The sequence below is a fragment of the Hemibagrus wyckioides genome, linkage group LG10 (genome assembly GCF_019097595.1).
Source record: "Hemibagrus wyckioides isolate EC202008001 linkage group LG10, SWU_Hwy_1.0, whole genome shotgun sequence".
In the NCBI taxonomy this organism is placed as follows: Eukaryota; Metazoa; Chordata; class Actinopteri; order Siluriformes; family Bagridae; genus Hemibagrus; species Hemibagrus wyckioides.
Window position 1 is genome coordinate 2,118,468 of NC_080719.1, and position 13,982 is coordinate 2,132,449.

At 35.2% G+C, this 13,982-nt stretch overlaps 1 protein-coding gene and 1 long non-coding RNA gene across 2 annotated transcripts in view; one reads left to right on the top strand and one right to left on the bottom strand.

The window, feature by feature from the left end:
* Positions 1-655: 655 nt before the first annotated feature.
* On the bottom strand, positions 656-8,294 carry LOC131360560 (uncharacterized). Its single transcript, XR_009205890.1, has 3 exons — positions 7,979-8,294; positions 2,295-2,417; positions 656-1,723 (listed from the first exon to the last, which is right to left on the bottom strand). It is a non-coding gene; the product is annotated as an uncharacterized LOC131360560 (long non-coding RNA).
* alx4a (ALX homeobox 4a) overlaps positions 8,266-13,982 on the top strand; it is a 29,833-nt gene continuing 24,116 nt past the window's right edge. The window contains exon 1 of the mRNA XM_058401146.1: positions 8,266-8,812. Coding sequence (XP_058257129.1) covers positions 8,431-8,812 — 382 coding nt within the window. The 5' untranslated portion in view covers positions 8,266-8,430. The remainder of the gene's footprint in view (positions 8,813-13,982) is intronic.

Genomic DNA, 13,982 nt, shown 5'->3' on the forward strand with positions numbered 1-13,982 from the left:
CCTACAAATAGTTTCATCCTGATCAGTTTACACTGCTATATATTTACACACAACAAACTACTGAGAACTTTACATCCATTACATGTTTAAAAAAAATAATGACACAGTAAAGCTGTGTGTATAACGATGTGGACTTCAGCATTCCCGACACACAGTTCCAGGTTTTTAATCGGACCACAAGTAGTGAAAAAATGTGCAAAAAATAAAATAAAATAAAATAATAAAAGAAACCTTAAGTAAAATAAAAATAAAACAAAATAAAATAAAAAGAGGGTTTTTTGCTTTATAAATATAATAACCACAGGACTAAATTGAATCGGATTAATTATTAAATTAAAATTTTTTTATAATTATTTTATTCGAGATCTAGCAATGAGAATCAAAGATTTATTTATTTTTTTGTAAAAAAACCCGAAAAAGTACAATTTTCTTTCCAGACCCTGAATGTTAATCATTGATAATGTCAGTAAATAATAACAAACTATTATTTTATTCACTAAATATATATATTTCTATTTATTTATAGACATGAATAATAAAAAAGTAGTTATAGTCAGGTGACATTTTTGAATAAAAGTGTTTCATTGAAAATTAATCTACAATAAATATATAAATATATATAAATATTTTTGGAAGTTTAAAGTTTCATGCTGACTAAATTGAGTGTTATTAAAGACAGGCAGTCGTTTGTGTGTGTGTGTGTGTGTGAGTCTGTGTGTGCTCGAGGAGGATGGACGCTTTGATACGTTTTCAGCAGACAGAAACGTAACGGCGTAACTTCGTAGTGGAGCCGCTTGCACATGCAGCCGGTCTGCTCTGCGCAGCAGCACGCGAGGATGCCGCATGGCTTTTATAAGAAATCTATTACTCCGAGGATGGGGACACTCCTGCCCTGAAAATAACAGACACAGGAATTGGGTTTGTGGCCAAAAAAAGATTCACACACCCCCAAAAAAACATGTCAGTGGAAAGAAAGATCACGTCCTTCTGTATTTATTTACCGGGTTACCAGTGTTTTCTAGTCCAGCAGTGTTCCAGGCCTAGAAACATGTGCAATCCCACACATCCAGGCATCCGGGCTGACCTTACGTCTCTCCTGGTGGCTAGAAACTCGTGGAAAATAATAAAGGATAACGGATGATGTCTATACGTCACTGTCTGTCTAACACTTTTAACTATGGACATTGTCTCAAAGCAGCTTTACAGAACATAAGAAATGTATCACATAGATAACATAGAAAATGATGAAGTTTAAAGTTACTATTTTATTCTATAATGAGAAGCCTGAGGTGACGGTGGTGAGGAAAAGCTCCCTGAGATGATATGATGAAGAAACCTTGACAGGAACCAGGCTCCTCAGGCGTCCTCATTTGGGTGACACTGGACAGTAAATAATGTAAACGTTGATAATGTCCTTTCATTAACAGCAACCAAGAATTCTTGAGGAACTAAAAGGTCAGTGTAGTTTCTGAGAAATAATTCCTTCCTGCTGAAAGCTGACCGATGCAACAGCAGGTCAAAGACGACGTAACAGTCTCCAAGTGGTTCTATACTCTGGGTCACATGCTGTCCACACAGATCTATCTCCAGCAGCACTGAGCACCATAAAGCCACGAGACTCCAACCAGGGGTAAAGCGTCAGGATGGATCAGGCAGGTCCGGAAAGAAGAAGTGCTCATACTGGGAACTCTGAACACTGGGAGCTCGGGAGTGGGACATATACCTCGACAGGGAGAGAGAGAAAGATATTAGGTATGTTTGTGACCATGTCATGTTTAAAGACAGCAGAAGTCTGGATTCTGATTGGTTGGGAAGGATTTCTAACATGTTACGGTTCCTATAGTAACGGCTCATCATGTAATCCTTGATCTGTTCATGTAATATGTATGGAAGGAGTCTCCAGTGTGAGTCAGAGGTGGAGTTTTATGTCATCTTCAGGACAATAACATGAGCGGTAGTGAGGGAAAGACCGTTTATAGCTGCTATAACATAAAATAACCTGATTGGGGATAAACACTGTTCAGGATGTGACATTGTTGATTATTTTCCCAGAAACTCATGACACTAAGTGTTATATTCCTGAGTTTTTTCAGATAACTTCTTATGTTCAGTTTGGAACCAGGAAAAGACAACACTCACTTCTGCTAAAATGAAACCAAGATGAATCATCAAGATGATATTAAAGTTGGAAAAAATGAAATTAAAAACAATCAGAAACATTTTAGGGAAAAAACATGAAAAGTTAGGTTGTGTAATCTTTTAAAATAGGGGGTGTGGATGTGTTTAGAACCAACCAGTCACGTTCGATCTCATGCATAAAGATCATCTGTTTCTGCAGGATTCTCTTCACATCTTCTTGGTTTCATGGGACTGCTGAAGCCAAGGTCCTCAAAGATCTGACAAAGCATGCATGATATCTCACCTGAAACACAGGAGGGGAGTAAAAGAATTTCCAAAACATTAGCTGCACCATGGAAAATATCATCATCAGAAATGAGAGCAAACTGAGCTGCACAGTGACATCATCAATCAACAACAGGACGTCCCTCCAAAATGTCTAAATGGACAAGACCAAAGCTTATCGAGGAGGACACACCGAGAGACCTACAGGGGCTTCACATGTCTGGGCTGTGGGGTGTGGACTAGACGGAAGCTTTCTATCACGTAAAACAAACATCCAAGCTCAACTAAACCACTCCAAACCATGTAGTGAAATGTGTTATGTTCTAAAGAGACCAATTCCACGAAATAAAAATAATTCTATAATTCCAAAAGGCTTGTTTGGTGCAAAAAAACCCCCAAAAGAACACCAAACCCACGGTGCAGCATGGTGGTGATGGTGGTACCATCATTTCCTTCAGCCAGAACTGAGGCTTTTATAAAGATTTTAGTGCGAAACCTTCAGATATCGGCTAGCAAGCTGTGCTTCATGCTGAAAGTTGATCCACAGCATACATCCAAAGCAACAAAGGAACGACTTCACCAAAAAAAAAAAGATGGATGTTTCTGAATGGCTGAGCCAGAACCCGGACCTGAGTCCAACTGAAAAATCTGCGAGGTGACCAGAAGCAGGCTGCGCTCAGGAGACGCCCTGACTGAACGGTTTGATGGATCTGAAATGTTTTTGTAAGAAAGAGTGGGAAAATATCGGCAAGAAAAGATGATTGATGCTGATAGGCAAAAAAAAATGGTGGTGGAATGAAATCAAAAGGTGCTTCAAAAAATTTCCTATAAAAAAAAGTTTCACATTGAGGATGGAGAAAAATCTGACTTGATGTACCTTGGTTTCATTTATCACATCACAAAAATCTGCCATTTTCCCAGCAGGGGTGTGTAAACTTTCACTTCAAGATTTCAACCAAATACCAAAACGTGTATATAATCATTCAGAAGGAGTCCAGTGTTTTTGTGTGAGCAATCTCAAAATGCTTTTCATCGAATCTCCAGAGGCAGAAAGTGACGAGAGCGCCTCCCTCCCAGTGATCTGAGCTGACTTAACCTTCCAGCCTGTCAGACTAATCATCCTGGAGTGCTGCTTGTTTTTTTGCGAGCTTTTTTAGAATAATTGTCCATCGGTAGCGTAGGAGGAAAGATTTATACGAGGTGGAGGCTGGCTTTGCTGAGACTAATTTGTCCTGACACATGGAGACAGTGATGTATAAACATACAGCCACCTTTTTCCAACTAATTGCCCTTCATATCCAATCAGAGAGCGAGAGCGAGAGAGAGAGAGAGAGAGAGAGAGAGAGAGAGAGAGAGAAATGCTGGTTTGCATTTGTTCTGCTGTGATGCAGACCCTCTGTATGTGTGTGTGTGTGTGTGTGTGTGTGTGTCTGCAATGCCGCATCGCTTTTTTCTTCTTCTTTTTTCTATTCTTTCTCTTCAGGCTGCAGCCCTGCAACACGACCTGCTGTAAAAACACGCACATGACATCATGTCTGCCAGTAATACCTGTCCAAACAGCACCCACCACCCACTACAGCATCCCCAACATCGTCACTCTCTGTAAACACACCAGCACTCCAGAACAGCTCCATTTACACGTTCTGGTTTCTACACCAGCTCCTCACGTGAATGTGTCACGTGCATTCACGTCACATCTACCAGTCCACTAGAGTCTGAATTTTTTAATCTCAGACACAAAGAATTTGAGTCGGTGAAAGATTTGCATATTAAAAGGGAATATGTGGAGTAATGTGTCAGGGAAAGAGCATCGGGATTTTCACGTGAAACGTCACGTGTCAAATTTACACATCATGTTTTAAACGTTTTCTGTGTTTGTGTTTTTATTTTATTTTTTATCAGATTTTTTTTACTTGATTTGTTTCTCATATGTGATTTTTGTATGATTCTCTGAATTTCTCTTCACATGCAATTTTTGAACAATTTACTTTCACGTGATTAATATTTACATTATTTAATTATCCAGAGATGTGATTTTACATCTGTTTTTTATGGTTTGTCATTTGTGTATGTTTTTTGTTTTTTGTTTTGATAAAATTACTTCATTATAAATTAATTTATTATTTTATTTTGTTATTATTGTTTTTTTATTATAAAAAAATTAAATATTTTTTTTTGTAAACAAGACTTTTTTCCATGATATCTTTCCACAATTTATTTATTTTCAGCTATTTTTATTTAATCAATTTTCTTATTTTATTTTATTTATTTTCAAATATTTACACCAGTTTTGCAGAGTAATAATTTATTTATTTATTTATTTTTACACCTCATTCATTTTTGTTTCTTTTTAAAAAAATTTAACACGTTTTTATTCTTTCAGGGTTTTGTTTGTTTGTTTTGTTTGTTTTTCACGTGATCACATGACGTCACACAATTTCAGGTCCTAACATTTTAAAAATGCATATTCACACATTACTCACCTAAGGTCTGACCAGTGTTAGAGCCACAGTTAGACATAAATCTCCTAAAGATTATTTTTCTGTACCAGATTTTATTGGTGGACATAACAAAAACTTTTTATATAAAAATATTAGATCATGCAGGATCAGACCTAGCTGTAACACACTGAATATACAGGCAAACACACACTGTTTCAGACATCTCCAAACCCCCTAGTCCTGAAAAACACACGGATTTTTAAGTCTCCGTCTGAACACTGAGCCCCGAGCTAAAAACCCTGACTTTAATTTAATTACACTTTGCCTCGGGTTCAAAATAATCTAATACTCTACACGAGGTCACTACACGTACACGACGAGGATGTAAAAAAAATCGGGGTTTGAATCCGTTTTTGGGATTTGTGTGTGTGTGTGTGTGTGTGTGTGTACAGATCAGAGAGAGAAAGCGACATATTTAAAAAAAAAAAAAGAAAAGAATAATAATATGGGATGTTTTTAGCACAAATGCATAAAATAAATAACTGAGTAAATAAATAAACAAAATAAATAAATAAATAAAGAAATAAAGAAATAATTTGTTCATTGTTCAATTCTTGAGTTCAAGAATCTGTATCAGATGAAGAACTGAATATGGGTGGGTTTCTATTTTCTAAGGTTACTATAATAATAATAACAATAACAATAATAATAATAATAATAATAATAATAATAATAATAATAATAATCGCCTTGTTTGCGTATTTATTATTATTATTATTATTATTATTATTATTATTATTATTATTATTATTATTATTATTATTATTATTATTATTATTACACAGAAACGACTCAAATTCATCCAAAAAATGTCACCCTTCTGCACATATTTTTTTCTTTTATTTCTTTTCCTTTTTTAATAAATGCTGAAGAATTTTGAGCGAGAAAGTGCAGTGCAGCAGCCGCATGAAGGAAATGTGCTCTATTTAATTTTATAAGCAGGCTCGGCTTTTGGATAATCCTGTTTTATGATGTCCCTTATTTCCCTCACAGGATATTCCTCCAGATAATATCCACATCACTTACAGCTGCTCGTGCTTCCACAGCCGTGAACCGAAAATCATTATTAAAAATAATGCTAATAAAAAACTATAATAATAACAAATTAAAAGCCTGTAATTTTATTTATTTTTTTCATTTATTTTTATTGCCGGCAATCTGACGTTTGGAAAATTAATCAGCGCTTAATACGGCGAGGGCTCACGTGCTCGGTTGTATATTCCATGATTACAGCCAATTATATTCAGTTTTCTTGGAAAGGGAATGTGTTTGAGGAGAGGAGAGGAAAGAAAAAAAATCCTTTCGTAATTCCATCGCAATTCCTCAGCAGTGGTTGTGGTTGTAGCTGTAATAATTTCACTTCTGGTCTTTATTGAATAAAGTGTTTTTACACCCGCGTTTTTCTGCATGAGGTTAAAATCAGGAGTTTTCTCTCTCTCTCTCTCTCTCTCTCTCTCTCTCTCTCTCTCATCCATATACAAAAGAAGCATATTTAATGATTGTTGAGAAGGAAATGATTCTTTTGACTGGCAGCCGTTTAACATTAAATACGAGACCTTTGAGAAATGTCTCATTTTATTTTATTTAATCTACCAGTTTACATATTACTATTACATATTAATTATGGGCGGTGCAGCGACACACAAGTTGCCCATATTGTCTGGAAATGATCATTTGTATTTATTTATGTCTAATATTTAGGTTACTGGGTAACTGTATAAAAATATTTGATTATTATTACTGTATTTTTATTATTAAAAATACATCACCGGGTCAGCCATCTTGGATGCGCCGTGCATAAAAATTAAATCTTTCGCAAAATTAAATCTTTCGCAGTTTACGTGCATTTTTTTTAATCATGTATGTTGTGTGCTGCATAGTGTGTATTGCGAAACATCAGTGTAATAATAATAATAATAATAATAATAATAATAATAATAATAATAATAATAATAATAATAATAATATATTATTTTACAAACTACATCGATGTAAGATCTGCAAGATTTTACGAGATTAACGCGCCACAGAAGCGGTGCATATATAGGTAAAAAAAAATAAAATAAAAAATAAATAAATGTATATATATATATATAATGTTTCATATGTTGTATGTAGTAACTGAAATAATATAATATAATATAATATAATATAATATAATATAATATAATATAATATAATATAATATAATATAATATAATATAATATAATATACAATATTTGGCGATTGTGTAACAAATATTTGATAGATTAAATATTTTCACCACGATGGTGAAAATAAATCAATAAATAAACTACAATATAAATAAATATATAGAAATATAGAATATATAGAAGCAGCTCTTGCTCTCAGTGTGTGTAAGAAAAGATTTTTCTTTTTTAAAAAAAATATTTGTCTCCTCTAATAATAATACTATTTTTTTAAAGGAAAAATGATGGTACACGGTAATCCCGTGTTCATTAAAAGTCGGAGACGCGTGAACACACAAAAGCGGGTTAACTAAACATTATTGTTGGATTCGAGCTCGCTTGACAAAAGATGAAAGGTTATAATAAGAAATTAAATATTGCAGGAAAGAGTGGGGGGGGGAGAAAATCATTATCTGTGAAGATGAAGGGAAGGTGCGCCATTACGCGCCAGAGCAGAGCCGTTTATCACGTGTGTTTTGACACCAGCAGTGTAGTCATTGTTAAAAAGGTGAAGGTTTAAACGTCGTCAAAGTATCTCCAGAATTGAGTGATTACTCCCTTGGGAATGCTGGTCTTTAAAAAAATCACACACACTTTGGCGTACTCAGAGTTAGAGAGTGAGATTATGAAACAGAAGATTGATCTGGAGGTGAAAAAAAGGATTACTTGTGCTTATACAAGACAAATAAATACACTCACAAGTCTAAATCATCTAAAAATGTGCGCATTTTGTGTGTGTGTGTGTGTGTGTGTGTGTGAGCGCGCGCGCTTCCCCTTCACCGAGCTATATATTCCTATTCTAATTACATTAATGTCATGTGTTAAGTCCTCCCTCCAAATATTTCCAACAAAACATTTTTCCCCCTTCTAAGCAAAAGTCTGACCTCACCCATTCATTTCATCTACATAATAACCGAAGAGGGATCTTGCCACATGTCCGGAGAGCGCTTGGGCAGCGTGGAGTGGAGGAGATCTGGGTTGCATCTTCTCGAAAAGAAAGACTCATTTTTTGTTACTACTGAAACCTTAAGGGGGGCTTTTTAAAGCTGGAAAACATCTAGTAACCAAATCCAGCTGCGTGTGTGAGTCTGAGTTTGACTTTGCGTGTGTGTATGCGCGCGCGCGCGTGTGCTGCGTGTGTATGAGGAAGAGAGAGAGAGAGAGAGAGAGAGAGAGAGAGAAGCTGAGAGGGTCTGCTTCCTTTAGTCTAAGCAAAAGAAAGGAAGAAAGTTAAGAGAGAGAGAGAGAGAGAGAGAGAGAGAGAGAGAGAGAGAGAGAGAGAGAAACCCTCTGCTTTCACCCCCCGCCGACGCCGCAGTAGCTTTTTTTTTCAGGAATGAACGCCGAGACGTGCGTTTCATACTGCGACATGACATCCATGGATTCGTATTATAGCGCGTCCGCGGCGCAGGCTAGGGATCAGCAAGCCAACAACCCCTTCAGGACATTCCCAACCAGCAGCGACACCAAATACAGCCCGACTTTCCTCAGCAGCAGCAGCAACAGCGGCAACAGCAGCAGCAGCAAAGTTCAGGCGTACGGAGAGAAGTCTCGGAGCCCTTTCCAACAGGAATGCCAGCCACTGGATGGCACCGCTGGAGAAGGCACCTTTAACAAATACCACCTCTTCATGCAGAGATCTTCTTGCAAGACTCCACCAGAAAGCAGCAAACTGCACCAGGACACCACAGCCAACGGAGGACTCATCTCCTGTTACGGTGAGTGTCTGCTTTAAAAAAAAATCTCCAGCTATAAAAACAAGACATTAGTACAAACACCAGCTACATGCAGGCCTACAACATTTCCTCCACGCGATATATCTCTTTCTGTTTTATCTGATCAGAACAGATTAGGCAAGATGACGAGTCAGAGTCCACAGGAGGACAGTAAAAACAAATGAGTAAAGACGGATAATATTGATAATCACATTTAATAATTGTCGCTCTTGGAATATATTCTCAAACTGGACTTACTTAATGAAACGATCCCGCTAACACGATTAGTCTACAATCAGCCATCAAACCTCGACGCTTATTCAATTTTCGACTGAAGTAAAGATTTTTTTTATTTTAATCCGATAAGCTGCGTTCCAATCCTCCATATAACAGATCGGACAATTGAATTAACGCGTTTTTCAAATTACGCCTGAATTCATCTATTTTTAGAAGAAATGTTTTGAAGGCCAAACGATCTGCAAGAAGTCTCTGAAATTTTCTTTTTGTAAGAAAATATTTAACACAGATTTATAACTCATAGGGAGACCTCATCATCATTATAATAATAATTATTACTATTAAGTGACTTCGGATTTATTGCTTGCCCTTGAGGACAATAAGGGGAAAAGGGGTTATGTGCAACATCTGGCAGGAAAGAAGAGCCTAAATGACGCAGGGTTTGCTTTCTAACATAGAACAGAAAACACACACACACACGCACGCGCACACACGCTTCGTCTTAAATATTAATGAATTTCTGGAAGAATTTAACCAAAACAAAAACAAATTAGCGACAGTGCAGAATGTTCGTAACGGGAGAGTTTAATACTGAACGTGAACTCATAAAAAGCACGACATCTTGAGACCAGGAAGATGCTATAAATATGTTGCTATAAATTTCTCCAAAAAATTTCCCTGAAATCTGTCTCAGGCATGTGCGAGCAACTTGCGGATTAGTGACGTCAGGAGGATGAAACGCAGGTAAAGGTCATAAAAGCGGCTCATATAAGGCACACAAATAGTAGTGGTAGTAGTAAAAGGAGAGGAAGAAGAAGAAGAGGAAGAAGAAATTCTCTGGAAGTGCAGAATCACATGAATGAGGTCTGAGAAAATTAAATAAAGCGTGTGGGAATGTGAACGCTTTTTTAATCGCATGCTACACAAATTAATCGTCGGGTCGCGTGAATAATATTTCTAGTATTTTTCAATAAAAGTTGACATAAAACACGACCAACTCTACGTCTGCTTTGCTTTATAATTCTTAGACAAATGCTGAAAGTTATGTTCGTAGTAAAATCTTTTTTTTAACCCAATAAAGTCAGCTTTAATTTAGTCGGGTTTTATTTACAGGCCCATAAATCAGACAGTAAGGAAGGAGGATCTTTTACAGACATGACAACACACAACACATTTACAGTAACACAACCTATTAAGATGATTTATTCTTGATACTCGGAATCAGTGGGCAATCTGTAAAATAAATAAATAAATAAATATTGGAAGTAAACAACACAACATCCGCCTGAGCTTTATATGCGGTTGTTTTTGTTGTGTTTTTTTGCGCTTTATTTTTTTTTATGAAAAAAGACAGGATTTGGATCGGTCTGTTTCAGGAATAACATTTTCCATCTGCAGCCTATAGCCTCGAGGATCGGGATTTATCAAACCACACAACCTTCTTTCCTTTGACCTTCTGACTGCCCCGAGGTTCCAGATTGATCACAACGCGCGCAAGTGTTCATGCAACGCAAGATCATTCATGAGACGCGTTTTCAATAAACAAAAACATACAGACAAACAAACAAACAAACAAACAAAACCACTATGTAGTTTGCACCAGGAACCAAAAAGAACCAGAAACGTGTCCTATAGCTGTGGTGGAGTGTGGGGACATCATGTACCTTTCACCATGCAACTTTGGCGTTTAATTACAAAATAAATTCTTTTGAAATGAAATACCTTTAGTGTGAAAGATAATAACAGACACGTCACGTGCACGAGGTAACATATACACACTGACAGTACTGACATTTTTCCAGACACATTTCTGAAACATTAGCTCGCTTTTTTTTAAGATTTATGACATCAAGAATTCATACAAATCATCAATACTTTTAAAAAATGGTCAAAAAACGTCAAGCTTAAGTAAAGAGATCTCTCTTACTCCCCTTAAAACCAGAGGCCTGCTACAGCGAACCGTTCCTTGTTGCAGGTTTTGTATTGTTTGTTTTTGCTCTCATATGCATCTTATATTTATTACATACCTTTAAATTGATCTAAGGAGTGCAAATAGACTGGGATTAGTTTTCAGAGAGAACTTTTAAACCTGTGAGGTACAAAAGGTGTTCAATTCATTCATGCTTCTACACCGACGACAAGAAAAAAATGACAGTTGTAGTTGTAGCCTTGTGTGTTTTTTACTCGTTTAACTGGAAAACTCAGGCCAGGTTTTTATTAGAGAGACCCAAATATGAAGCAGAGACACTACATCAATGCGCTCACTGTTTTATTCAGCTCACAGTTAGGAAAGTCATTCATGAGAACTGAATATATATGGAGGTGTGATTAATTAGCTAGATTTTTGTATATGCCGATTGGTGTCAGTTCTGAAAAATAAACAGAAAACGGTGTGAAAACAGCAAAGAAATAATAATAATAATAATAATAATAATAACAATAATGGCAACAACAACAACAACAACAACAATAATAATAATAATAATAATAATAATAATAATAATAATAATAATAATAATAAAAGCGAGCTTTCACGAAGCAATCATTCTTCTCTCACTAAAAGGATTACTGTAACTGCATGACGTAACTATTGACATACAGGAGATTTATTACTGATCTGTTGCACAGATGTTATTAAAAGCCAAAACTTTTTCTTTTCTTTCCCCCCTCTTCTTCAGACCAAAGGGATGGAAGTTATAAACGATAAAAAGTAAACAGCCGTGATCACATTAGACTACATTACATTACACCGCGTGTTTGGCCTTCTGAAACTGAAATCAAACACGGCGGAGTGGTTTCTAAAAGTAAAAGTCGGATTCTTATATACACAGGGTGTGTGTGTGTGTGTGTGTGTGTGTGAGAGAGAGAGAGAGAGACATTTCATAGATTGGAATAGTTCCAATTTGGTGCATTTACTTCTTTTAGAAGGAAGGGAAAAATATCTCATATATTATGTTGCAGTCGCATCTAACCGCAAAATAAATAAATTAAAATCAAACTTAAAAAAATAAATAAATATAAAAAATAAATAATTACCAGGACTGAACCTAATTCTTTACAAAATGTTCAAATGTAAAAAAAAACTTTTTTAATATAAAAAGTTTTTTTTTTTACATTTGAACATTTTTGTATGTTAAAAACTTTTTAATATAAAAAGTTTTTTTTTACATTTGAACATTTTTGTAAAGAATTAGGTTCAGTCCTGGTAATTATTTATTTTTTATATTTATTTATTTTTTTAAGTTTAATTTTAATTTATTTATTTTGCGGTTATATATATGTTATGTATATATATATATATATATATATATATATATATATATATATATATATATATATATGGTTTGGAGTTTGTACATAATTCCTGCTAGAGAATGTTCTACAAAGAATCCTTAAAGGTTCCATAATCCAAACAGAAGGACAAACAGGAGAACCTTTAAGGAATTTGTTTACTTTTTTTATTTGCGGTACAGAAAGATCGCCCCAAAAACATAAAAGCACAAGATAACAAGACGCGCAAGATTGATATCCGGTTTACTAAATTAAGAGGAAATTACTTGGAAAAAAGGTCAGGCCTCACAAACGGAAAAAAGAGAAACAACACTAGTTAAGCTATCAGAATAAAAACCTGGACTTTACACTCAGGTTTAGAGGATTATTTTTAATGCACGCGTCTGTAAGAGCGCGTCACCGTCACCAATCAGACGCACGGGGTTCAAGAAAAAAACTGAGAGCACAGTATAAAACTCAGAACCCTTAAAGGTTGAGACACATTTAGTCTACCGTACTTTTATTTTATTTTGTTTGTTTACTTATTTATTTATTTATTTATTTTTGCAGAGGAAGTGTGTTAGTGTCAGTGAGCGCCTCACCTCGTCGCGCGTAATGAAAACGTCAGTAATGACCTGCGGGGGGAAAAACAGACAGGAATGAGAGAAAGGGACAGTAAAATGTTGTCAGGCTTTAAAATGGGACGTAAATAAAAAAAAAAAAAACCCACTGAAAAATAGAAATAAATGATATAATGATGTAAACACTGCAACCATCGCATTTTAGAGATTTTAAAATGTTTCCACGGTCTTTAAAAAATATTTATTTATTTATTTATTTATTTATTTATTTATTTATTTATTTATTTATTTATTTTAAAAAAAACGACGATAGACTCCTTTTGCACTGCTTAATATGAAAAAGTAGCCTGAGAAAGTGGAGGTAATTTACTGACTCCTACAATAACATTCTGTATAATAAACCACACAAACCACAACGAGTTTCACAATGATTAAAAAAAATGCAAAAAAAAAAAGCTAAAAGAAACCCAAGAACTCTCATTAAGTTATATCAGACGGATGATTCACAAAACTCTGCTGAGAAAATTGTATTTTTTAAAAAATAAGGCAAAACATGACGGATCAATCAATCATTAAAAATAAATAAATCCTTTAAAAATAAAAAGGAAAAAAAGGATTTAAAAATTGAGATTTAAAAATGTGTTTAAAACTTTTTATTTTAAAATTCTTTGTCTTTTAAATTTTTTATTTAACACATTTTTAAATCCTAAAATATTTTCCTTTTTTTCTTTTTGGTTGTTGCTTTTAATTAACGTTACAGTTTGGCAATGCTAACTCGGAGCAGAGCTTCAGCGTAGAATTAATCTTGACTTCAGACTAAATATTGATTCCACAACCAAACAAAGGCCTGATTGGACGTCTGATTAATCCCGTTAACAACATTTCCAATAAATTCCAGGACAATCATAATCCCAGCGCTAACATTCCTTCCACAGAAAACAGGGTTGACCTGAAATGTTGCTTCTAAACAGTTTAAAAAGTAAAGTGCAGAGCGTTTGGAGGGTCGGGGTTCTGCCCTCGTTCTCTAGCTGTGACTCAGAGGGTTTTGTCCGACGCCATGAGGCCTGTGTGGAGCTGTGTGGCAC